This window comes from Nematostella vectensis, chromosome 9 (assembly GCF_932526225.1).
Source record: "Nematostella vectensis chromosome 9, jaNemVect1.1, whole genome shotgun sequence".
Lineage (NCBI taxonomy): Eukaryota > Metazoa > Cnidaria > Anthozoa > Actiniaria > Edwardsiidae > Nematostella > Nematostella vectensis.
The window spans coordinates 3,070,517-3,096,429 of NC_064042.1; the positions used below are offsets into that span (position 1 = coordinate 3,070,517).

A 25,913-nucleotide genomic window follows, 5' to 3' on the forward strand; every position below is an offset into this window, starting at 1 on the left:
GTTGATTTTCTAATACGTGCCTTTTCTGACACTTCATTGGAAATTAATGCAAAGTCCTTCAATGTTTTGAATAAAGAAGGAACTACATATGTTTTCTCGATTTTATTGGTAGCTCGAGTTTTTAGGGTCTTAATTTTTTCCAGGTGGCTTGCTCTATATGTTTGGTAATTTTTTACCAGTCCATAAAATAACAAATGGCAGTTGACTTATGTGTGTAATATGCACACCTTTTCCTTCCGGTAATTCCACAGTACGATGAGAAATGAGTTGACTTATTTATCCCAGTTCCGTCACGAAAGCGGAAGCAACGCGGCGATTTATCATAAGATAACGCTCTCGCAAAAAAATCGGATAAAAATAAGCTTAACTCCAAAACTGAGCTTTTAGGGATAGAACATGAAAAACTTCTTATATATAGCATTCAAGTGTTCTTGAATTTTGGTCTACTTATATATCAACAATAATTGCGCGCGCAAAACCGCCCGGCAAAAAAGCTAACATCTCAAAAATATGCTTGGAATTTGGGTTTCATGGTTATTTTGAGCTTTAGAATAATAAGATGTCTTTTGTCTTTCTTTTTATAACATCGCTCGATCCTGAAATGTGATTGGTTATTTATTGTTCCTATTCTATAACAGATATGCACTTGGAAATGTCATTCTCGTTATAGTAAAATTAAGCAGTACGTTTAAGTAAAGTATTAATAGAGAAAAGTATTCAGGTCAGCAAAAATTGAGTAAAAAATATTTTCAATGTACATTTGGTAATTTTTTAAAGCTAAAAAATTCATCCATTCGAAAGCTGTCTCCTTTAATGTTTTGTGTCTAATCTCTGCGTGAGCTTCATCACATGGTATATTATCTCGCCTGTGATTGGTCAAATCTATTTCCTAGCGGCAGCGCTCGCTTGCCGTTGAGCATGTTTCGATGTTTTCCAAATGGTTCCATGTCTTTGTTGCCTCACATTTAAGCCATAATAACTTGAAAACTAGAGCCTTAAATTGATGCCTGGAAACACAGACTTATAGCAGGATATTAAGGCAGTTGCTCTGAGCAACAATATGGATTTGAACGCATATAGGTCTATTCTTTTCTTATCTATTTGTGGCTTGCGGTTCGTAGGTAAGTAATGCTCTAAATTACGAACTTTCAAACTTGTTGTGAGTAATTTAGCAGAATTCTTTCGCTCATTTAAACCCCTACAGTCTCACTAAACAGTGATATTGTAAGTCTTAGGTGTAATATGAAGTTATCAACTTGTTTACTTAATGCAAACTGCGATGTAAACTCCGTTTGATGAGATAGTAGTTTATTGCTGCGAAACCACTTCTAAATTTCTCCGCAAGGAATCTTGCGGTTCATTATTTTTCAGATAGGTTTTCCTCGCTTTTAAGAATTCATGAATTGCTCAAAATTTACCGTTCTGTATCTATAGCTCACGCTTATTTGGTGCATTTTTTAATTACATAGAACACCAACTTGGTGGTGCCAAACTTGCAATAAAAACAAAGAAAACTTTTCGACTATTGTACGTAAATGGCGCCAACTGGAAGGAAAAAAATGTCGCATTTGTTTCTTTCTTTAGAATTTTTTTAATCCCTTATGACATCGGCTAAGAGTAATAGATTGATAATATAGACATGAATTAATCACTTTATAGCAATCAAAATTTTTTGTTGAATTTGCGTGTCGAATCTTATGTGAGTTTTGCGCGCAATGCCTAATGTTTCATTGTTATTATTTTAATCCCTATTGTCAAAAAGTTCAGCTTCATTAAATTTTCGTCGACCTAACCGATGATTCCAATGTAAGGATAGATTCCTTCGCTTTTAAGCTCGTTACCTGTTATTTCTGAGCCTGAAATAGCGAAACTATGTCCGTCTTTGGTACTTCCCCAGACAACGCGAATATTGGACTCAAATTTTATTCAAGATTCATAAAATAACAACACCAATTCTCAAAATTCCAATTGAGCTGGATCGAAAGCGAAGCTACCTACAAATGCATTTTCGGAGTTTGATGTTTGAGGAGCAGTGATTTATATTTGTGTTTCGATTATGTGATATAACTTGTGTCAGTTTAAAATGAGCAAGTTCTTATTAGCATTCATAATCGTTTTATTGGTTATTGTTTTGGTGATACTTGTGAATCTTAAGTACCAAAAGGTACTAAGGTAAAAAAAACGGTGTATAAGATGAATTTATTTAGCTCTCATAAAGTTATCTAAAAGCATCCCAGGGACAACTCCCCCTAACACAGGTAGAAATACAATAAATTGATAATGTATTATAAATATTAAAATTGTAAATATATATGTTGTGGTTTCAAATGTGGCATGGTTTGAATTTTTTTCAAACTGGTTTGAATTTTTCAAACTAGCTCATTTTTGGATACTTAGCATTCTAAAAGGGATTTTATTTTTGGGGAGTCATTAATAAAACAGGGGCTTGGATTTTTTGGGGGTTGGGAGGTGTAACTAAAAGAACAAGATAAAAGATTATGCAAATATCCCCTTTTCAAACCAGTTTTAACAATTTCAAACCAAGAAGCATTTCAAACCACAACATATATAATGCTCGATTATGGGATAATATTAAAGAGAAATTGTAATTTTATACAGTGAGTGATTTTGAAGTTTATGTGATCTGATACCATACTTTCATACTAGTTGGTTTTCCTGCGAACAATTAAAATTTAAATGTAAATTTTCAGGGTGTAATAGTAATGTAAACCAGAGGATGTCAAAAGAATTATAAAATTGTTTCAAAGTGTGATTTGCTTAAAGGTGTTGTCAGGGTTTTAAAAAAAATACTAAACATATGGTATGACATTATTGTGTCTGTCCAGTAATTTGCTCTAAACATGTCTTCACCTGTAAAACAACCATCATTGTCAGAGTGTCAAGTGTACCCCAAGCCAGCCCAGCACACAGATGCTACATTAAATACAACAGATGGTTCTTGTTCTTACATGCAACCCTAAACACATTTGCTACCCCACATAGGGTCAGGGCACCAAGTGTATAATAAAATTTTAAAAGTATGATTAAATAACACCTCACTTTGGGCTGAATCAAAAATTTAGTCAACCTCATGTGAAACAAGTAAGATCTGAAATGTAAACTGATTTTGAAATTCAAAATTTCAAATTTGAATGCCTTATTTTTATTGTAATTACTTGTTATGGCTTTTCTCATACAACATTTTCCTTGATATATGATATTAACATTCTTGAATCTATCATAAAATTAAATAAATTTGCAAAGTCAGACCATTTATTTTTCTGAAGTAACTTCTGTAGAGACTGGGACATTACAATCCTTATTATGCTAAATATGTGTCTATTGTTATTCCTAGATGCTGCTTTAAGCTGGGTCAGTAATCCATACAATGGTAATACAGTGTATGCGCAAGAAGGCACTAGTTACACCTTTGACTGGAGGTTTAGTAGCACTTCCACAAGAAGTTTCAGTCAATGGCAAGTTACAAAACCCCCTAATTATGTTGCTACAAATATTGCAACAAAGACTGGAGAAAATGGACCAGTGCAAGTAGCCTCAGCATACAATGGCCGTGTAACTTTTGAATCAGGAAACCAAGTTGGCTTTCGATTAGACTCCTTGCAAGCTGCTGATAATGGCCGATACATGTGTAATTTGCACTTTGCTGATGGAGGCTTCCTGACTGACACAGCAAATCTTGTTGTTGTTGGTAAGTACCTTTTATAGCATGTCCATCCGCCTGTCCCTTCCATTCACCCATCTGTCTGTCTGTCTGTCTGTCTGTCTGTCCGTCTGTCTTTTTGTAAAGTCTGTCCCCTACAACCTGTTCATTGTCTGTCTATCTTTTCTGTTCTTTTATTTTTACTCATGAATAAGGCATTTTGTTTGGGGGATGAGGCTATTACTCCAAAATAAAACTTGTCCAACTACTCATTGAAACGTCCACCCCTATGCCTTAAGGCCACTATCAGTATTCTCTCAACAATCTCATTCTCGTTCTGTCCAACAGTAAGGCCCCAGATCACCTCATCAACACCATCACCTGTCTCCCTGGAGGAGGGACAAAGCAAAACGTTAAACTGTGTTGCCTCTGGAAATCCAACTCCAACCATAACATGGTACCATAATAATATACAAGTTCAACAGACAGCCTCAGTTACTACCTCCAACTATGAAATCACTAATGCTGGCCGTGACAAGAAAGGAACCTATCGATGTGAAGCTAGAGTTATTGCAGGAAGCTTTGATTTTGTGGCTTCTGGCAGTATTGAAGTTAAAGTTGAATGTGAGTACCACTTTTTGTAGCACTCTGTATAATTTGTTATTGAATTTTAGAATGAAAAAAATAAAGAACAATAGAACTATCATCCTCGGGGAAGCAAGTGCTGAGCGTAACGAACGCGAGCCTGAAGTGGACGAGCGCGCCACGGGGGAGAAAGGAGAAAAGGAAAGAAGAAAAAAACGCCCTGGGTAACTGCTCTGTAAAAGCTGGTATTAAAACTGTTCTCTAATCCAATTATTCATACGGTATCGTCATTTGAGGCTTGGATACCCTAGAAAATGCAAATTACTTGTTTATCACTTGAATGTTGTTGGCGTTGTTTGATAAGTGAGGCTCTTTCCAAACCCCGTGGGAAGTTCTGCAAAGACTCCTCTTTTCTCTAGGACCTTTTCTGCTGTAATTAGCTGCTTTTTTTTATATCTTTGACGTTAGGAAAGCTTTTAAGCGCTTCAGAGACAGCCTCCTATAAGTCGGCGGTCATTTTGTCTTTGAGGAACCGCGCCAGTTAGTCTATTACACAACAACACAACTGTGCATGTGCTCTGTGTCAATGACACTCGTGACAGCCGCGCAAAGGTTGGTCGTGTCTGCCGGATAATCAAGAAATGGATAACGGCATTCTATTGGCCTTGTTTTAATTAAATTAAAATGAGGCCAATAGGGAAACGGATTAGAGAACAGTTTTGATACCAGTTTTTACAGAGCAGCTGCCCAGGGCGTCTTTTCCCCTCTTTTCATTCTTCCTCTTTCTCCCCCCGTGGCACTCGTCTGGTGTTACGCTTGTTTACTCTCAGTAGGCCCTGGGTCCCCGAGGATGTAAAACTATAGTTTTTAAAAAAGGTATAATTTTACCTTTTTTAAAAAGGTATAATTTTTGTTCCTTAAATAGTAATTCCTTTTCATGCAAAGTAGCTTGAAGGAAATGTCCCTTGCACTTTATAAATGTTGCCCTTGCTTGGTGATACCCCTGAACTCAAGGTCAAGGTAGATTGTATCACTAACAGTTTGCTGATCACTAAGACAAAGTTCAAAAAAGTTAGAGAATCACTTTGCAAGAATCTCAGCTATAATTGAAACAAAATACAATGCTTGAGTTTTTTTGGCGTACTCTGTTTAATACTGGGGCATTTCTTTGAATGCTTATGTGAACCAGCAAGTACATTTGTGTTTTGAACTTATTGTCCTTAGTATTTCTTTAGGTTGAAAGCTTTACCTTATATTTGTAGGGGTATAGAATTCAGGATCTGTTTATAGAATTCAAGATATGGTATTGTTCTTCTTGATACTGTATGTTTCTAATTTTTAGCTCTTTCAGAATCCCCATCATGTTTATAGCTGAGTACCCCCCTCCCTCTGAAGGGATGTGATATTAGACATATTTAAGGCTAACATGTGTTTAATTTGTAGACAAACCAGTTGTTATAGAACTCACAGCAAACCAATCTGTGGCCAAGAGCGCTTCGTTTGTGGAGTTTTTCTGCAAGGCTGAGGGTGAACCGGCAGTATCAAGCTACTCCTGGTTTAAAGGTCAAACCACTGCAGTGTCGCCAATAGCCAATGACAATAGCAAGTATTTTATATCTGATGGCAGCAATGGTGAGAAGCGACTGCGGGTTAACACCCTACTGAAAGACGATGCTGGCTGGTACACCTGTGCTGCACGTAATTCAAGAGGGCTTGGACTTGGGAGCTCCACCTATCTTACTGTGCTTTGTGAGTTACTATAATTATGGTTGTTCTTACTGCTATAAGGGATATATACATATAGATACAGTACTATATGGAGAGCATTTAACAAAAAGGTCTGAGCCAAGCCACAAAAATTACCAATTTTTTAACCTATGAATTGTTTTCATGGTTAATGGAATTATTTATTTTTGTACATTTTAGTTGATTATTCACAGTTTCAAAACAGTAAGCCATGGTTACCCAAAACCACATTGAATGCATCGGAATTGGCTGTATTTGCAACAATTTATATTTTATTTGGAAATTTCTCCAGATTAATTTTTCCGTCACTGGTTATAAAAAATGTTATCTATTTGGCAACTATCTTATCTGTCTATGCTTAACACCATTTAAGGTATGTTAGCAAGTCTATTGAGATTGATTCGTGAACTAGATGGGAGTCCATTTATCATGTCCATTCTTGTGACCAGAGTGACCGCTATTTGCATTCATGTTATTTAAACAATAGTCAACTTAATCTCTCTCTTTCAAATAATATGTTACATTTTACAATCGATGACCAGAATCACTTATGCTCGAAAACTATGTTCTTGAAACCGTCCATAATTGAAAGAAAAAAAAGAAAATTCATGTTTTTTTTAACAGTAAACTCTCTTGAAACCTCTCAAGTTGTAATCATGAAACACTCATGTCTCTACCGCCACTTTGAGCATTTCCCTATCTGAAAGATATTCCTAGTTTTAATACTAGTTTTCTGATTTCAGATGCACCAGAAGTGATGGACATTACTTTCATTCCAAGTGTGACGGTAGATGAGTATGATGATGTGACCCTGAGATGCATATCAGATGGTGGACCAATACCCTTTTTCACCTGGAGATTCAAAAATGAAAACAAGGTTTGGAATCTTTCTCTGTTTTATATTATGCTATTCTTTTTTAGTGGCAGTTGGGTGGGGGAAGAGGGGTGGTGGTAATTTCTATAGCTGTAGCAGGCCTGGAATGATTGGGGGGCGGCATGACACAGAAACATTTAGAAAACATTTGGGGGGCACAGCCATGCCCCTACTGGTCATTTCCTTATAACTTCCTTGAAAATATTGGGGGGGGGGCATGTGCCCCCAGTGCCCCACCCCCTGCTACAGCCCTGATCTTCTATTTGGGTTATGTGGATGTGTGCTAATATACATGTACAAGATGTGGTGGGTAGCAGAGACTAGGGGGAGATTATTTGTAGATTTTACACAAAATAGTCTTCAACTATTTTTATATTTTTTCGAAAGCAGCTTAAGATTGAGCTTCTTGGCTTTTGGGAGTGCTAAGTTACCGGTTTTTGTCTCTTAGGTAATTCAAGGATCAGGGGACAGAGGAAGGGACTTGGTGGTGAGCCGGGCAAAGAAGGACGATGCTGGCAACTACACATGTGTTGCAACTAACTCGCAGGGCGTCAACCAGCACTCAGAGCTGCTCTATGTTAAACGTATGTCTAAGTGTGTTCATGATTGATGCAAATAAGCTATCTTTTCTGTTGATTTTCTTGAAATGTATGATTGACTTGTGCATAGTCATTTTCTGGTAACACATAAATAAGAGAGCATCTCTTTTTGGAGTTCACAGCCTCCAGCTTAACCTTTGTTTTGTTCTTTAGATGCTCCGACCATCACCACTCTATCCACTGGTGCGTTTGACAATGGTGTCGTGCTGAATCAGAGGGCTACGCTCACCTGTAGCGCAGATGGGTACCCCACTCCTACCTATGAGATCAAGAAGGATGCCACCACTGTTCATGGGCCAGGTGGAAATGGCGTCTATGTCATCAACTCTGTGAATTATGTAGATGAAGATGCTGAATGGTCATGCATCCCCAAGAATGAGAAAGGGCAGGGACCTACCAAAAGGATACGGATCACTGTCCAAGGTAAGAATGAGCCTGTACCATTATACCTAAATTATGTGAAAAACAAAAGCAAGCATAAAGCAACAAAATCTTCAGGCAACATACAGTACCCTAAATCTGAATCAGATTCATGTTGATGGCCACAGTGATGTTTTTTCTGAAGTTGACACCAAAATATCACGGGTTGTGGTGCATCTAGGATTGCAAAACTATCTTTAGAAATAGAAAAGGAAAATAGGAAAGGAAAAAAACACCTTTTAAGAAATAGTTTTGAGTATTCTTAAAATCTGTCTACCACACATTCACAGTGCAGTAGGCTATCCAAAACTATCAGCATTCAGTCAAGTTAGTCCACAGGAGTGAACTAGATACTTTGGTTACTCTTATGTTAGGCTTTTCTCATTTTTAGTGGGTCCTGCATTTGTTACAAGTCTTCCTCCAAATGATGGCACCAAAACAGAGAACGAAACAAGTAACTACACATGTACCGCGGATGGCAAACCAGCACCAGACATACTCTGGTTTGTCAATGGCCGCAATGTCACAGTTGACTCCCCAGAGCTTGGCAGAGTGACTGCACAGGGATCTGTGAGCCCTGCTAATGTCAAGCTGATTCGTGTAGAGAGTGTGCTGCATGTCATGTATTCATGGCTTCATGACGGGAACATCAGCTGTGTTGCTAGGAATCCTGCTGGCTCAGTACAACAGACTACGCTACTACAAGTCAGATGTAAGTATAGTAAAGTCATTATGTAACAGTCACCCATTACAACATGTTATGCTACTACAGGTCGGATGTATGTACATTAGAGCCATTGGATAACCGGCCTCATTACAATAAAATGCTATGCTACTACAAGCCAGATGTCTGAAGTCTGATGAGAAAACAGTTTATACTTTCTCAAAGAAAGAAAACTCTTACTCCAAAACTTAAAAGCATAAAAAGCAGTCAAATAACATAGATAGTATAACAGGGGTATCTGACCTGTTTAAGTAAGTAACTACCTGTTGTAGGGTCAACACATACTATTCCCAAATATTTTCCCCATTTGATCATGGTTCACTGCTCACCAATGTCATTCCTCTTTTTTTTGGCAGACTGCCCTGTTGTTAAGACTTATGCTGATCACCCAAAGAATGTGACCCTCGATGAAGGTGGTGATGCTACATTTTCCTGCAGAACCATTGGCAACCCAGTCACGGACTACGTAGAGTGGTACTTTAATGAGGTTAAGATACCTGACAGCCGTGGGAACTCCTTCACTCGTCGTAATGTAGGTGGACGTGACGCAGGCCTGTACTCATGCCGTGGCTTCAGCACCCTTTGCAATAGGGGAGGGCCTCTCTTTGGAGCACACTTGTTCATCAAGAGTAAGTTCTATGTTATTTCAAGTAGGGTAGTTCTTTTTGAAATAAACCCAAGTACCTAAAAAGCTAAATAAAAGTCTTGATATAATGGCAATAGTGATAATATAGCCTAAGCAATGTACAATTATAGTAGTTCATTTTTAAGGATTCATGGTAAGGTTGTGTTTATTTTGCTTGTTTTTTCCTTCTATAGCTGGCCCCAGGATAACATTCTACCCTAAAGTCACCCGTGCTAATGAAACTGGATCAGCCCTGCTCTACTGCCGTGTCACAGGAGTTCCCGAACCTGTGGTCACATGGTACAAGGAGGGGAATGCCACTCTGTTACATACCGGCAAGGAATTCTTGGTTGGTAACCTGACTTACCAAGATAGTGGAAATTACATTTGCCAAGCAGTTAATTCTGAAGCTACGGATAGAGCAACATTAGAATTGGTTGTCCAAGGTATGTATCAAGGATTTTGCCTATTTCATCCTGTAGCTAAATGACTAAAGAATATAATAGTGATCAAAGGCAAAAAAGTCTAAAGTTCTAATGTATGACGGCAACAAGTTTGCTGGTAAACTGTTTTCCAGGAGTTTCAATATAAGAGGGGGCCAAAACTTTTTTAGAGGGGGGGGGGGGGGGCACTGAAAATAAGGTTGCCATGGCCCACTCGATCCACCCATGATTCCTACTGATGTATATTCATCTAATTCCAAGAAATATTGGTTCTATCAGTGCTCACACCTGAACTCATTCCCATCTAGTTGTACCTGTCATTACCACCGACAAGCCCACAGACACAGATATCGCAGGAGAGGCGGGCAAGGTCTCGTCCATCCGCTGCTCAGCAAGATCAGAGCCACCAGCTGAGTACTGGTGGACGCGGGGTAGCGACAGGATCCCCCTCACGGGTAGCTCCCCCCGGGTCAGGTCCATTAACGACGAGGGCAACTCGCGCACCCTGATGATTGAGGTGGCGTCTTTTGGGGAGACGTACTACTGTCATGCTAGGAACATCATGGGCAGAGATATCCAGAAGTATGTCATCAGGGAAAAAGGTTAGTGATTTGGGACTCAGTTATGATACATGTTTGTGGCTGAAATCTAGAGCTCTGTATCATAGCACAGATTTAAATGGTCGTTGGGCGCCTACAATCCTGAATTTTGAACAAATATCAAGATTGACACGCTCATGTTGATAACTTGTCTCCAAAAATGTAATAATGATTCAGGAATAATGGACCGCGTATGCTTTTTTTATTCTACACCGAGGGGGGAGGGAAGATGTTAGCCACCAAAAGGGGGGGGGGGGGGGGCTCCGATAAAAAACGGCCCTCTAAAGGGTGGGCTCTGAATTTTTTAGGAGCCATACTTTTCATGTCTGTTCATTCCAAAATCGTTACGAGGGTAAAAAGCTACATCTGTCCCTGTGTTAGACTCTAAAATAATGATGAACCTGACTGGATCATCAACTCAGACAAGGAGGGCGACTTTGCAGTATTCATTTTCCAGATTTAAGGCCTTTTTTGTTTATTAAGGTTGTGAGGGGGGGGGGTCCAAAAATTTTGGGGTTCTGAAAGGGGGGGCCCCGAAAAAAATCTTACAGTGAAAGGAGGCTCCGAAATTTTAAGGTGTCTTGAGTAGAAATCTTCTTCCCCCCCCCCCCTCCCCGCCTCGGTGTATTTGATAAACACTCCCTAAAATGTTGGGAAGGTATTCGTAAAGTTAATTAGCGGGAGCCAGGAAGTCAGTTTTATTATCAAAGTTGTGCCACAGAGGACATAGAATATTCAAAATATTCATCACTTAGCTGCACTTATTTCGCAGTAACTTATTTCCTAATTCCCATACCTATACCCCATACCTATACCTAAAACCCTGGAAAACGCGCAATTGCAGATAGAGAGAGAAGACACAATTTCTTACAATGGCTATAGGTTCCTTGTATTACGGACTTATTTTCAAAACACAAATAACGTGAGGCCGAAGTGCACCTAACCAGTTTTTGGCTTTTTATGATAATTTTTCCTTGATCATCATTGCTCTGTGTATCAGTTCAGGGACGAAAAGCTCAAATTTCAATGATATTTTACAAAAAGTCATTAATTTAAAAAAAGTCGCACTTGATATTTTGTTTGCTATAAGTTACTAAGTACTCAGAGAAATTCTCCGCCTTATTCGATGTGAAATGGGCTTATTTGAAGCGTCACGTCATGTTTTTCCGTCACGTCACACCCCTACAGGGCCACCAGACGCACCCATAGACATCCGAGTGGTTGGTGTACAAGTCCCAAATATGAGGACGGTGGATGTTAACATCACATGGACCCCAGGCTACAGTGGTGGCTTCCCCCAGCAGTTCACCGTCCACCACAAGCGGGCTACTGCAGGGGAGTACATCAGCACTGTTCCCGACCCGGGGAACAGCTGGACAGTCAGCAACCTGCAGCCTTTTACAGCATACAACTTCATGGTGCAGTCGCAGAATGTGCGTGGTCTCAGCCCTAATTCTGCCGTACTCACCTACATCACGCCACGTGAGTGTATAATGGGTAGACGTGAAATAGGGTAGGGGAGCAGTGTACACAGTATGGGGTGGGGGGGGGGGGGAGGTGCAGTGTTTGTTTGCGTTGGGGGTGGGGGGGTGGGGGGGGGTGAGTTAAGCTCACTCAGCGGCATTGTCACCAGTTTACTTCCGGAGGGCCGACGGAAACCTCAACCGACAAGAGACAAAAGAATCTATTAGAATCTACGCTATTAAACAGGCCATCCGCGTAATCGACATAGTCACATCCTCAAAAAAAACTACCAAAAAACACACTGCTTTTACAATTTCGAAATATCTTTCGCGTTTTCCGTTAAAAATCATCGGAGATTGTTGCGTAATCGACATAGTCACATCCTCAAAAAAAACTACCAAAAAACACACTGCTTTTACAATTTCGAAATATCTTTCGCGTTTTCCGTTAAAAATCATCGGAGATTGTTGCGTAATCACTCGGAAGTAAACTGGTGACAGTGCGGCTTTAAATATGCTGTCCTTGCCTCTTTTCCACAAGAGTTCCCTCAGTCTGTGTATTGTATTTATTCATTATTGTTTTTTACAGGGTCGACGTTACCACCCGCTCGAGGGACATGTAAGTATTTTCCTTTTTCAATTGTGCGTGATAATACTGTAACAATAACTTAAAGTTAAATGTTGAGTCCTCTGCCTCCCCACAATCTCATAATCTTGCTATTTGTAGTCACAGTTGTCCGTAATCCTGACGATGCCACCCAAGTGTTCCTTTCGTGGACGGTTAACGAGAACGTCACTGCGACCTACATCCAGTACCGCGAGGAGGTCCCAGCGAACGCACGCAGACGCCGCGACCTGGACGCGTCTAACCGCGAAAACCTCGACTTTGTGCCAGACCCAGACGACTTTCTCTACGATGACCAGTTCAGCGATTTCGACCTCCTCAGCGATCTTCCCATCTCCCGCCAGCGGCGAGCGGATGATGCGCAGGTTAGCTATGGCCGCTGGGTCGACGTACAAGGGGCTCAGGGCTTGTCACCGAACGACACTGAGTTTACGGTGGTCAACCTGGACGCTTCTAAGGTCTACCAGTTCCGTGTCATCTTCCTGTACCCCGGTGAGACCATGGCAGATATCACAGATGAGATGTGGCTTGAGTCTCCGAAAAGTAAGTACCCGCTGAATCAAACATCCATTAGACTGCTTCTCACTAAAACGCTAGTGCAACGCAGGTTATTTTCCGATTTTCGATGGGGCAAGCGCAAGAGAACGCAACTGAATTTTTTGCGCTTGTGTTTGACCAGTTTACACTTGCTTTGCGTTTGCGTCAGTACTTGCTTCCTTGTGAGAACCAAGGAAAAGATACAGTATATGTGTTTTTTTTTTCTCATTATGCGGATGGACACAGAAATGTCTCACTAGAATCCAAGCACAAACGCCAGCAACACAATGCACCTGCGTTCCAGTGAGTCAAAACCATTTACCTTGAGATTCGGTACTTTGAATTTACGCTCAGAAAACATGAGTATTTTCCAGTCGCGGTCAAATGGAAAGACATCTGTCGCTGACAAGTTTTTCACGTTCATTATTCTGGTTCAAAATCATGACTTTTTCAGTGTTATGCATTATCGTTTCGTGGGAGGATATACATGTTCGCGCCTGCTAATAGCCTTGTTTTGTTGTAGTTGTGCCATTACCGGTGCCAGGTAAGCGGTCAGGCGGGCTGTCCACGGATGAGCTGATCGCCATCATTGGCGGGTGCGGAGGGGTACTGCTCATCCTTCTCGTTATCTTGGGGCTCTGCTGCATCAAGAGGCGCAAGAAGCCTTATGGAGGTGAGCATTTAACTATCCAGTCTCGTAGCCGCTCGTTGCGTGACAAGTGTCACCTCACGTCCGCTTGTTTCGTGACAGACGACCTTGCCGCTCGCCGCTCTTTACGTGACAAATGTCACGATACGGCCGCTCTTTGCGTGACAGATGTCACGACACGGCCGCTTTTTGCGTGACACATATCATGACACGGCCGCTCTACGTGACAGACGTCACGACACATCTGCTCTTTGTAATTCTAACTCGTGCTCTGTTATCTCCTCAGCTGGCTCTGTGGAAATGTCTCAGGCCAGGTAAGTTCTCGTCTAGCCTTAGCTCTAGTCCAGACATTAATTACACAACTCTCCCATATTTCTCACATTACGCCGAGCCTGTCGCTATTTACGGACTGAGCGAACAAATCTTTCCTTAAATCCCAGTCCATATACCTTTTGTATTTATATAAACTCATACCATATCTATTGCCTATCAGCGGGTTGAACGCATACCCGAGCTATGCGGCGGGTGGCCCGGACATCGCCCGAGTCAATAACGATATCCATCGTAGCTACGCTGGTGAGGACGTAGAAGACGACCCATTCATCGAGGCGCACATCGCAACTCTGCAAGCTGTGGACGGCAAAAAGAAGAAAAAGCCCGAACCCCCGGTGAATTACGGCTACGCTTCACAAGGTGACTAGATAGGGCGTGTCCCTTTTGACCACCCCAGAATATAGTGGTACCCTGTGGTGTCATTGCTCGTCTATTAACGAAATAGGGCGTGTCCCTTTTGACCACCCCCAGAATATAGTGGTACCCTGTGGTGTCATTGCTCGTCTATTAACGAGATAGGGCGTGTCCCTTTTGACCACCCCCAGAATATAGTGGTACCCTGTGGTGTCATTGCTCGTCTATTAGGGCGTGTCCCTTTTAACCACCCCAATATATAGGGGTACCCTGTGGTGTCATTGCTCGTCTATTAACGAGATAGGGCTTGTCCCTTTTGACCACCCCCAAAATATAGTGGTACCCTGTGGTGTCATTGCTCGTCTATTAACGAGATAGGGCGTGTCCCTTTTGACCACCCCAGACTAAGGGGTACCCTTAGGTGTCATTGCACGTTCATTAACGTCACATAAAAAGAACGGTATTTTGAGTCAGCCCTAGCATTTCCCCATTCAAGTCACAATATTACTATTTGTAGCAACTACTGTTGATTTTTGTTTGTTCGATTCTCCATTTATTGCTGCTCACAAATTCCATTGTTGTGTAAAGCCTTGCCGAAATGAAAGAGAATTTGTACGTTGATGGATCTAAATACATGGGTGAGAGATTGAATGGAAAGATAAATGAAAAAGCATTATTACGTGAATGGATCTGAAAAAATGCGTGGGAGATTTGAATGGAAAGATACATGGCTAGAGACGGATAACATCAAAACAGTCACCGATTTCCTCTAGCTAACTAGCGCAGAATTTAACAGGTTACTGTGATATGACATGCCTCTTATCCGAAATAATTTGGCTTATCACTGTTATTATTTTGATGTTGATGTATTTTGTCTCACTAACACTTAATCGAAAGACAAATACTAACCCGGCAGACTAACCAATCACCACCAATCAACCACCACGAAATTGGTCATTGCTGCGTGATGTTACATGTCATGAAACGTGGCCTACACGTATCGTCACGTGACGTCTTGTGTAACGTCATATGCATGCTCACATGAGATCGCTTTATTTGTCCAATGAAGCCACATGCATCGTCACGTGGCACTGCATGTATTATCACGTGTATCATCACGTGGTACTGCATGTATTATCACGTGATACGGCAGGTATCATCGCGTGGCACTGCACGTATTATCACGTGATGCTGCATGTATCACCACGTGGCACTGAATGTATTATCACGTGATACCGCATGTACGATCACGTGATTCGCATGCATCATCGCGTGACGCCTTTTGTTTCGTCGTGTCAGACCGCATGTTCCGTTCGGCATGCTGCACATGTGTCTTTCCACAAATCTGTCAGCACTAACGTACTAAAATCACCAATCACATCACTCGTTTTATTACGTGTCATGTTTTCGTTTGGTATCTGTTTTGGACCAATCACATCGGCCGTTACGTCTTATGGTGTAAGAGACGTGCCATGATTGGCTGATCCATTCACCAACCCGGTTTGTGGTGCTTTTGACTAGACTCTTTCCGGCCACAAGAAATGCTTCTTAACCCTGGATCCCGTGCAGGTCTGCGAGGCATGAGCCGTAGCATGGGGCAGCTGGAGGGCTCACCCCGCTCCAGCTACTCTGCCGCCGGGCCCCAACGGGACGGCGCCACCACCCTCCCGGCCTACCACGAGCCGCCCTCCTTTGAGGAAGCCATCCGGCAGTCGGGGCGGAAATCCAAGAACAAGAACCGCTCAACGGGGGATTTGATGGACCCTCCTGGCAGACTAATGGATGACTCTGATGAGTCTAGTGATACGGACCGTTATTACCGTCCCCCGTCCAAGCTCAAGCTCCGCCCACCGAGCTCGGATGAAGACCCAGGGTACTCATCCGTGGATGTGCTCAGTAACGGGAATCGCCGCTCTGTCCCGGACGCTGCCAGGCTAGCAGATCAAGGACTCCTGGATCGGTCAGGGCCCTATGCTCGTCCCATGAAGCCGCCCAAAGGCAAACGTGGCCCTCCTTCATCCACGACGAGCGATTCTGTCAGGGGTAGGCTGTGCCAGGTTTTATGTGTCTCTGATCTTGTTGTTTATGCCTCAAGCTTGTAAAATGCAGTAAATCTGTAATGCGATAAAAAAAGGCCTATGCTATAAAATATTCAAATTCAATAACAACAGTAAAGTTAAAAGAGTTCTCGTGTGTTCTTAAACTTACACGTTTCTTTTTAAAACATTGTGTATTTTCTCTCTCATGGTGTATTTTCTCTCCTCTGCCTTCAGAGCTGTTTTGAGATAATTAAACATTTTTAAAAAATACAAAAAGTAATTGAAAAAAGTCGCCTAAAAAGTCGCCGAGCATATCAATACACAAAAAGCATCACACAAAAATTCAGAAGAAGATACAGCTTTACTATTGCCGGTCTTTCTCGAGCACTGACTTTGATATAAAGAATAAAAGTAAGAAATAAAGTATCAACTTAACGCGCACAAAATAAAAATTATACATCATTGTCATCATAACCATCTGCATCTGTGTAGTTACTTTGTAAACATCTCGGTGTTGTTATAATAAAAACGTTTATGCGAAATTCTGCTTTTAAAAGCTACTAAAATAGCGTTCACTGCTGCTAAATGGTGTGAATCTCTATACCCAGCTTAACGTTATGCCTTGTTGAGGTAAATTATATCCAGTTTAACGTTATTCCTTGTTGAGGTAAACTATAACCAGCTTAACGTTATGCCTTGTTGAGGTAAATTATTGCATTTTTGTGACCAGACGCCACATGCCCTCTAACACCTAACCTGTCTAATATGTCTATTGAATTGCCTTGTGTGGTTATTAGGCTAGGGTCTTGTTGAAAGATGTCCTTCCTAGGTTATATGCAGTCGGTCCCATGGTCGTTGTCCAAGGAAAAAAAACGAAATTCGCGTACCTCATTTCTGCACAGAGGTGCCATAATCCGAGCCATAAAACGAGCTTTTAATGCATGAATTCTTCTATCTCTTCAATGGACAGCGTTTATGGGATCGTTATGGGTATACTGTCTTATGTGGCATGGTGATGTGTATATTGTCTCATCTTCTTAGAGTACCTTGCTCAAGGAAGAGCTCCGCCTACAAGTTCTTATTGGTTGATTTACCAAGTAAAACTAAGGGCTGGTCTAGTGTGATTGCGAGCACCCGTCCGCTGTCCTTTGTCCATTGTTGCTCTACTGTCTTTATGTGGCTTATTTGTGAGGGTACTGTCAACTCTCTCTGTAACAGACAGTTTCCGGTCCGTAGCTTTGTGTCCGTTATACGAAAGTCCGTGATAACGGTCTGTCAGTCATTTCTTTGTATTTCGTTCTTGTCAGGGATCGTATGTCCAGAATAACGAGGTTTCCGTAATATCGGATTGTCCGTAAGGCGAGAGTTGATTGTAACAAGGTTTTCGTCATAGTGTGGTGGTCCGCAAGACAAGAGTTGACTGTGTTGTTATTGAGGTTATTGTAATGTTTACAGATTATCGACCTCCGCCCGCTGACCCGTTCGTTGATGAGCCAGCATGGCCGGGTGGCTATCACGATGAATACGACTCATGTTAGTAAACCGAGTAAACTCAATTAAACAACTTTTCATAAACGCAAGGTAAAATTCCTTGTAATGGAACCTCTACAGGCCGCTATTTAAACGTTTTTTTTTTTAACTTACCCGATTGCAAACAACAATTGCACATTAAAAACATAATATCATTTTTAATAACCTCAGGGGCAGATTGGGTGGATATCCACCCCTCTTTGAGTAGACAAGTAAAAAGTCATTTCTCAACCTGTAAGCTAAACCTGAACCTGTTTTGTGTTTTTTTTTTCCTTCTAATACTGATTAAGTTTTTTATGCTACCTGGGGGTAAGCGGGCGAGTGCTAAATCCAACCCTGCCCTGACCCATGTCGAACGTTTAAGTCAAGGCACTTAGGTACTATGAACTAGCATTTGTATCAGAATGCAGTCTGTTAAACTCTGTTGACCTTTTGAAATTGATGCTTTTATGAGGTTCCACTACAATGGCGTTTCTTTAATGTTGGTAAATAAATAAAAGTGGTGAATCATGATAATGTAATGTTGCACAAACGTGAAGGTAAAGTCGTGTAGCCGACATTGATAACTTGTTATAACCACATGAAAAATGCACAGGTGCACATGTCTCGTTATCTTAGTATATCCGTCCATCGTGTCTCTTTCTAACTGTCCAATCATTGTGTTTGTCTTTCCAAGCGTCCATCTGACTGTCCATCTTATCTTTCTGCCTAATGTCTACCTTTCCGTTCGTTTAACTCTCCACATCCAGTTTTTCTGTTTGATTGTCTGTTTGAATGAATAACTATTACATCTTTCTAACACTCCCTCCTTTTGTATAACTGTCCGTCCGTCCGTTTATCAATCTTTTTTCTGTCTGTGTGTCTGTCTGTCTCTCTGTGAATCTCTCCTCTCCCACTCGCACTTTCTCTTTGTCCCGTCGTTTGCGAAATTCTATCAATAATCCAGAAAGAGACCTTTGCACTGTTCCTCTCCCCCCCAGGGCCACCCCCACAGTACACTGCTGAAGACCGCGCGTCCATTCCTGGGATCGAGGATGACTATGAGCCGCGCGACTCTCGACGACGCCCGATCAGCGGTAACATGCTGGAGCTTGAGCCAGATTACCGTAACGACCGTCTCCCTGATCTCCCACCGCGCATGCCCGAGCTTCACGGTAGCAGAGGCCTTATGAAGGAACCACGTAAGTTATATTCAGCGACTAATGAATAACCTATTTTGGTCGTGTGAATCAATAGTGTCCGCGCGGGAATAAACCATTTAACATAGTAATTGCCGCGCTGTGTAGGCCCTTCTCCATATTGGCCGCGTTGTATAGGCCCTTTTCCATATTGGCCGCGTTGTATAGGCCCTTTTCCATATTGGCCGCGTTGTATAGGCCCTTTTCCATATTGGCCGCGTTGTATAGGCCCTTTCCTATAATGGCCGCGTTGTATAGGCCCTTTCCTATAATGGCCGCGTTGTATAGGCCCTTTTCTATAATGGCCGCGCTTCATAGAACCGTCTCCATAATGGTCGCTCTTTATAGGCCCTTTTCCATAATGGCCGTGCTGTATAGGCCCCTTTTCCCTAATGGCCACGCTGTATAGGCCCTTTTCCATAATGACCACGCTGTATAGGCCCCTTTTCCATAATGGCCACGCTGTATAGGCCCTTTTCCCTAATGGCCACGCTGTATAGGCCCTTTTCCCTAATGGCCACGCTGTATAGGCCCCTTTTCCCTAATGACCACGCTGTATAGGCCCTTTTCCCTAATGACCACGCTGTATAGGCCCTTTTCCCTAATGACCACGCTGTATAGGCCCTTTTCCATAATGGCCGTGCTGTATAGGCCCTTTTCCCTAATGACCACGCTGTATAGGCCCTTTTCCCTAATGGCCACGTTGTATAGGCCCTTTTCCATAATGGCCGTGCTGTATAGGCCCTTTTCCCTAATGACCACGCTGTATAGGCCCTTTTCCCTAATGGCCACGCTGTATAGGCCCTTTTCCATAATGACCACGCTGTATAGGCCCTTTTCCATAATGACCACGCTGTATAGGCCCTTTTCCATAATGACCACGCTGTATAGGCCCTTTTCCATAATGACCACGCTGTATAGGCCCTTTTCCATAATGACCACGCTGTATAGGCCCTTTTCCATAATGACCACGCTGTATAGGCCCTTTTCCATAATGACCACGCTGTATAGGCCCTTTTCCCTAATGACCACGCTGTATAGGCCCTTTTCCCTAATGACCACGCTGTATAGGCCCTTTTCCCTAATGACCACGCTGTATAGGCCCTTTTCCCTAATGACCACGCTGTATAGGCCCTTTTCCATAATGACCACGCTGTATAGGCCCTTTTCCATAATGACCACGCTGTATAGGCCCTTTTCCCTAATGACCACGCTGTATAGGCCCTTTTCCCTAATGGCCACGCTGTATAGGCCCTTTTCCCTAATGGCCACGCTGTATAGGCCCCTTTTCCCTAATGGCCACGCTGTATAGGCCCTTTTCCATAATGACCACGCTGTATAGGCCCTTTTCCCTAATGACCACGCTGTATAGGCCCTTTTCCATAATGGCCGTGCTGTATAGGCCCCTTTTCCCTAATGACCACGCTGTATAGGCCCTTTTCCATAATGGCCGTGCTGTATAGGCCCCTTTTCCATAATGGCCGTGCTGTATAGGCCCCTTTTCCATAATGGCCACGCTGTATAGGCCCTTTTCCCTAATGACCACGCTGTATAGGCCCCTCTTCCATAATGGCCACGCTGTATAGGCCCTTTTCCCTAATGACCACGCTGTATAGGCCCTTTTCCATAATGGCCATGCTGTATAGGCCCTTTTCCATAATGGCCGGGCTGTATAGGCCCCTTTTCCATAATGGCCGGGCTGTATAGGCCCTTTTCCCTAATGACCACGCTGTATAGGCCCTTTTCCCTAATGACCACGCTGTATAGGCCCCTTTTCCATAATGGCCACGCTGTATAGGCCCCTTTTCCATAATGGCCACGCTGTATAGGCCCCTTTTCCATAATGGCCACGCTGTATAGGCCCCTTTTCCATAATGGCCACGCTGTATAGGCCCCTTTTCCATAATGGCCACGCTGTATAGGCCCCTTTTCCCTAATGACCACGCTGTATAGGCCCCTTTTCCATAATGGCCACGCTGTATAGGCCCCTTTTCCCTAATGGCCGGGCTGTATAGGCCCCTTTTCCCTAATGACCACGCTGTATAGGCCCTTTTCCATAATGACCACGCTTTATAGGCCCTTTTCCCTAATGACCACGCTGTATAGGCCCCTTTTCCCTAATGACCACGCTGTATAGGCCCTTTTCCCTAATGACCACGCTGTATAGGCCCCTTTTCCATAATGGCCGGGCTGTATAGGCCCCTTTTCCCTAATGACCACGCTGTATAGGCCCTTTTCCCTAATGACCACGCTGTATAGGCCCTTTTCCATAATGGCCACGCTGTATAGGCCCCTTTTCCATAATGGCCGGGCTGTATAGGCCCTTTTCCATAATGACCACGCTGTATAGGCCCCTTTTCCATAATGACCACGCTGTATAGGCCCTTTTCCCTAATGACCACGCTGTATAGGCCCCTTTTCCCTAATGACCACGCTGTGTAGGCCCTTTTCCATAATGGCCACGCTGTATAGGCCCCTTTTCCATAATGGCTGGGCTGTATAGGCCCTTTTCCATAATGACCACGCTGTATAGGCCCCTTTTCCATAATGACCACGCTGTATAGGCCCTTTTCCCTAATGACCACGCTGTATAGGCCCCTTTTCCCTAATGACCACGCTGTATAGGCCCTTTTCCCTAATGACCACGCTGTATAGGCCCTTTTCCATAATGGCCACGCTGTATAGGCCCCTTTTCCATAATGGCCGGGCTGTATAGGCCCTTTTCCATAATGACCACGCTGTATAGGCCCCTTTTCCATAATGACCACGCTGTATAGGCCCTTTTCCCTAATGACCACGCTGTATAGGCCCCTTTTCCCTAATGGCCACGCTGTATAGGCCCTTTTCCATAATGGCCGCGTGTTCATGGTGGCATTCGACGAATGACATATTTTATGGTTTTAATTAGCGAGTCGGCGGGCTCTTCTAAGCACGGCTTGGCAGTCGCCACCAAGCTATCGCGATTGTTAGTGATCCAATAATCTAAAAGAATAAAATAAATTGCATGTTATGAAGTTGACATAGCATTATACTTGTTATTTTTGACTCCATTACCATTGTCATCACCAAAATTATCTTTCGCAGTGTTATCACTATCGTCATCATCATTGTTATCATCATTATTACTCTGGCCTTAAAAATCATGATCTTATACCCGTCACCGTAATTATTATCATCATAATCATCATTCTGGTCGTCATTATCATCATCACCCTCATCATCATCCTCATCATAAGTCTTACCTGATCTCATACCTGTAGCCATTATCATCATTATCGTAAATCATCATTATCGCCATCATCATTATCATCAACCGTCATCATAATCGCCATTATCATCATCATCAACCGTCATCATCATTGCCATTATCAATATCATCATCATCAACTGTCATCATCATTATCATTATCATCATCATCAACCGTCATCATCATTGCCGTTATTATCATCATTATCATCATCAACCGTCATCATCATCGCCATTATCATAAGCATCATCATCATTGCCATTATCATCATCATTATAATTATTCTTACCTGATCTATACTTGTAACCATTATCATCATTATCGTCAATCATCATCATCGCCATCAATTATCATCATCATCAACCGTCATCATCATCATCCTTATCATTACTCTTACCTGATCTCATACCTGTAACCATTATCATCATTATCGTAAATCTTCATCATCGCCATCAATTATCATCATCATCATCAACCGTCATAATCATCGCCATTATCATTATCATCATCATCACCCGTAATCATCATGAACATTACTAATATACTAACCGAACTAATTGCTAACTAACCACATTAAAATTATCGCTTGACCTAAAACTGAACTTCGTTGAGCAGCTCAATATACCGCTAAACACGCACTGAAAAACACTGCACCTTGATCTTCACTGTACAACGGTCAATTTCATCTAATGACGTGCCGTCCGTGAATTTACTGGTTTAAACAAGCCAGAAATGTATAAATAAGTTGCGCTTTACTAATTTAGGAGGAATCTTACGTGTATTATTGCTAGATGAAACTGCACATGCTTAGTGTCCCGTTAGATCGTCACAAATAAGCACCGGAATAAACAAATAAATGCTATTCACTCCCGTAGTTAACGACAGCCCGCTGCCAGAACCGCCCTCGTTTTTACGAGACTTCGTAGAATCCGACGATGAATATGTCCCACCGTCGTCTCGATCTTTCACCGAACCGCGTACTCCGACCGGTCGCAGTAGACAGGTGACTAAACGCTGCCATGCCAAATAGTAAAAGTTCTTGTTGCGATGGCTTCCAGGGGGCTAACCGTTGAATGTTCTGAGCATGATATCTTCTAACCCTAAACACTATGTTTTTAGCGCTCCATATTTAAAATCCTAATGCGTGTTAAAAATGACCCATCTAGGAATCGAAGAAGTTTAACCTATAGGGCCGAGAGACTGAAAAATACTCTCCATTTCTCGACCGGGAATCGAACCCATTTTATCAGAAGTGAGAGTTCCCATACGCTGACGCCCTAACACGCTGGTCCTCCTGTAAAAGGAAAATCTGTTGCATGGAACTGATGGCCCCAGTTCTGCTTAGTACCCCGTTAAACACCCGCATTGCCAAGCTCTTAAAATTGTTTAATGTTTCCCGTTATATATGTCATCGTAAAAATCGCTAATATAATGCCCAGTAAACTTGCTTTTCCCAATAAAAAATAAATTCAACTTCGTATTTGAAAATATTTTGTCTAGCTTTATTCTAAAATAAACATGAAGCTGAATCACTTACCCTATCTAATACAGCGAATTTTGTAACTAACGTTTCAACCCTTTGGAGCACTCGCACAATACCGGGCTCATTATTTCTAACCTTTGGCATGTCTTTAGTTGCTATTGTTGTTAGTCATATTGTTTCCCCTTTTCTGTCCTGCATGTGCTTGAATATAAAAATAAATAAAGGTTTTACTACAAAAAAAAAATTACAAAGTCGACCCAGTTCCCTGATATTTTTTTAGGTGCAATAAACATTGTAGCGTGCAAACCCAATCCGTTTCTAGCCGAGGTTCTCTAATGTTTTTAATCTCCCAGCACTTTGAGAGCTTGCTGTAATAGATAAACTGCACTAGATAATCTGCACTAGCAAATAAGAGAATAAGCCAACCGTACGTAATCATCCAAAAATAAAATTACTGCACTCGGCTAATACGACACTCGTACTCATTCCTTCCACAGCCTTACGTCAATATCCACGGTCAACTGGTGCGGCCAGGTTCCCAAGGATCTGACCTCAACCGCAACGAGCCCGAACCCGAGCCGGAACCTCGCCGAGCGAGTCCCGGAGTTCCAGACGATAGAAATCACGAAGTCGGCTATGTCAGTAGCGGGTTCTTAGTGTGAGGCCTGTGCACTAGGCTAGTATCACGTGACCATGTGCGCACGTCGCCTGGCTCAGCACCTGGATAACTGTCAGGGGAGGGGATAGGTATTTTTTTTTACAGTTTTCATTCGACGAGTCAGGCGACGAGGTATCGGCTAATGCGATTGATTGACGGGCTCCACGTGACGTTCCTTGACAGACACATGGATTCTGACTTGTCGAGTACCTTCCATGAAAGGATCTGCAAGCCAATAGGAAGTGGAATGTACGATCACGTGAGCAGTGCTGTTTCGGCCGGTCAGTCAACAGCGCTACGCCAAGTAGTCTAGTTAGGATAATCACGGCTGTGTTTCGAATCAAAAGCGGACCGTTTTTTTTTACTAACACGCATACGAAACATTCCTTTATGAAGGGGACCGTTCAGATGCCCTGGGTTCCAAGAGTCCTCGCACTGCCGAGAGCGCTACGAACGAATGCTTGTTTCGACTTAACGCTAGGCCTATTATATGGAGCCTAGGAACGACGAGCCTCTGGTACCCAGGGAACTATAAAACCAATTCGATCAAAAGGAAAATATTATAACAAATGCAATAAGCGTGCACTAGGAAGCACCTGGTATCACTTTTCTTAGTAAAAGATAGCGTCCTTGCGTGCGAGTGTTCTCCCCCCAACAACTCCGCCCCCATCCACCCCCATCTTACATCTTGGGGAAGGTGGGAGGGGGGGTGGGGGAGGACTCCGGGGGAGGACTCCGGCCCACAAGGGTAAAAGGGCGGGGCTCGAAGAGAGGATGGACGACTTACCCTCACCTCCCTCCCTTGCCCCTCCTCTTCTGGTACCAGAAAATGCTGTTAATATTAGGTTAGATATATTAAAATTTTGTAAAAATGCACATGACAGTTAATAAATGTGTGTTGTTTGAAAATAACGTCAAAAGCACACACAATTAAGTGGGAAAGTTTCTCTGTTTGGAAACCCAGGCTTTCTAAATGGCCCGAATTCTGTGAACTTCCCAACAACCTCGCGACCAGGGTCCCTGAGTTTGCGGGGAGACCAAGAACCATCCAGCGTTTCTTTTTAATGTAATCAAGCGGCCTCTAACCACAGTGAACTATAAATCAAATATTTGAAACGCTTAATGCGAATGTCACAGACGTAAATAATCCCTATTTTAGCGTTGTGTTCAATCCTGTTTTCACAAGCATGGCATCTTGTGCGAAGTACTATTCGCAATTTTTAAAATTTGTAAAATATCTATTTTTAATACTTGCGTAATGGAATTAAATGAATTGTGTTTTGCGTTTCCTTTTTTATGTGTGTGTGTCGGTGGGGGGTAGTGACCCTATGCCCTGCAATTCTCAGTAATCTTAGATCCCATTTAGTGATCCGTCATCAAAAATGAATCAAGCGATTCCTATAGATGATCATAGCGGATCCAAGGAAAATCAGTGATCGTAAATATTTCACCCTTGTTGCGTTTTATAGTGCTAGAAATCCTATGATTTATCTGGTCATGATTCGGTGCGCTCCTTTCATATCCTAGACCCCTTACTGTT

The 25,913-nt window shown here is 42.4% G+C and overlaps 1 protein-coding gene across 6 annotated transcripts; it reads left to right on the forward strand.

The window, feature by feature from the left end:
- Positions 1-887: 887 nt before the first annotated feature.
- LOC116621497 (hemicentin-1) lies at positions 888-25,657 on the forward strand. 6 transcript variants are annotated; one of them, XM_032387292.2, is made up of 22 exons: positions 888-1,121; positions 3,356-3,709; positions 4,010-4,285; positions 5,690-5,995; positions 6,736-6,869; positions 7,315-7,450; positions 7,619-7,888; positions 8,277-8,597; positions 8,966-9,238; positions 9,429-9,680; positions 9,986-10,279; positions 11,465-11,758; positions 12,329-12,358; positions 12,467-12,907; positions 13,425-13,574; positions 13,837-13,864; positions 14,044-14,243; positions 15,759-16,280; positions 17,732-17,809; positions 18,787-18,987; positions 23,108-23,235; positions 24,213-25,657. In XM_032387292.2, exons 1-22 carry the CDS (start codon positions 1,061-1,063, stop codon positions 24,375-24,377), a joined length of 4,914 nt encoding a protein of 1,637 aa, XP_032243183.2. In that variant the 5' UTR covers positions 888-1,060; the 3' UTR covers positions 24,378-25,657. The 6 variants fall into 6 exon arrangements, with proteins under 6 accessions (XP_032243183.2, XP_032243184.2, XP_032243187.2 ...); XM_032387293.2 differs by having other exon boundaries at positions 15,807-16,280; XM_032387296.2 differs by lacking the exon at positions 23,108-23,235.
- The last annotated feature ends 256 nt before the right edge of the window (positions 25,658-25,913 follow it).

Excerpts from the sequence above, each read along its gene's own strand:
- LOC116621497 (XM_032387292.2), top strand. The coding sequence starts at position 1,061 with ATGGATTTGAACGCATATAGGTCTATTCTTTTCTTATCTATTTGTGGC. Across the intron at positions 1,122-3,355 it reads TTGTGGCTTGCGGTTCGTAG|ATGCTGCTTTAAGCTGGGTC; the intron begins GTAAGTAATGCT and ends TGTTATTCCTAG. Across the intron at positions 11,759-12,328 it reads ACTCACCTACATCACGCCAC|GGTCGACGTTACCACCCGCT; the intron begins GTGAGTGTATAA and ends TGTTTTTTACAG.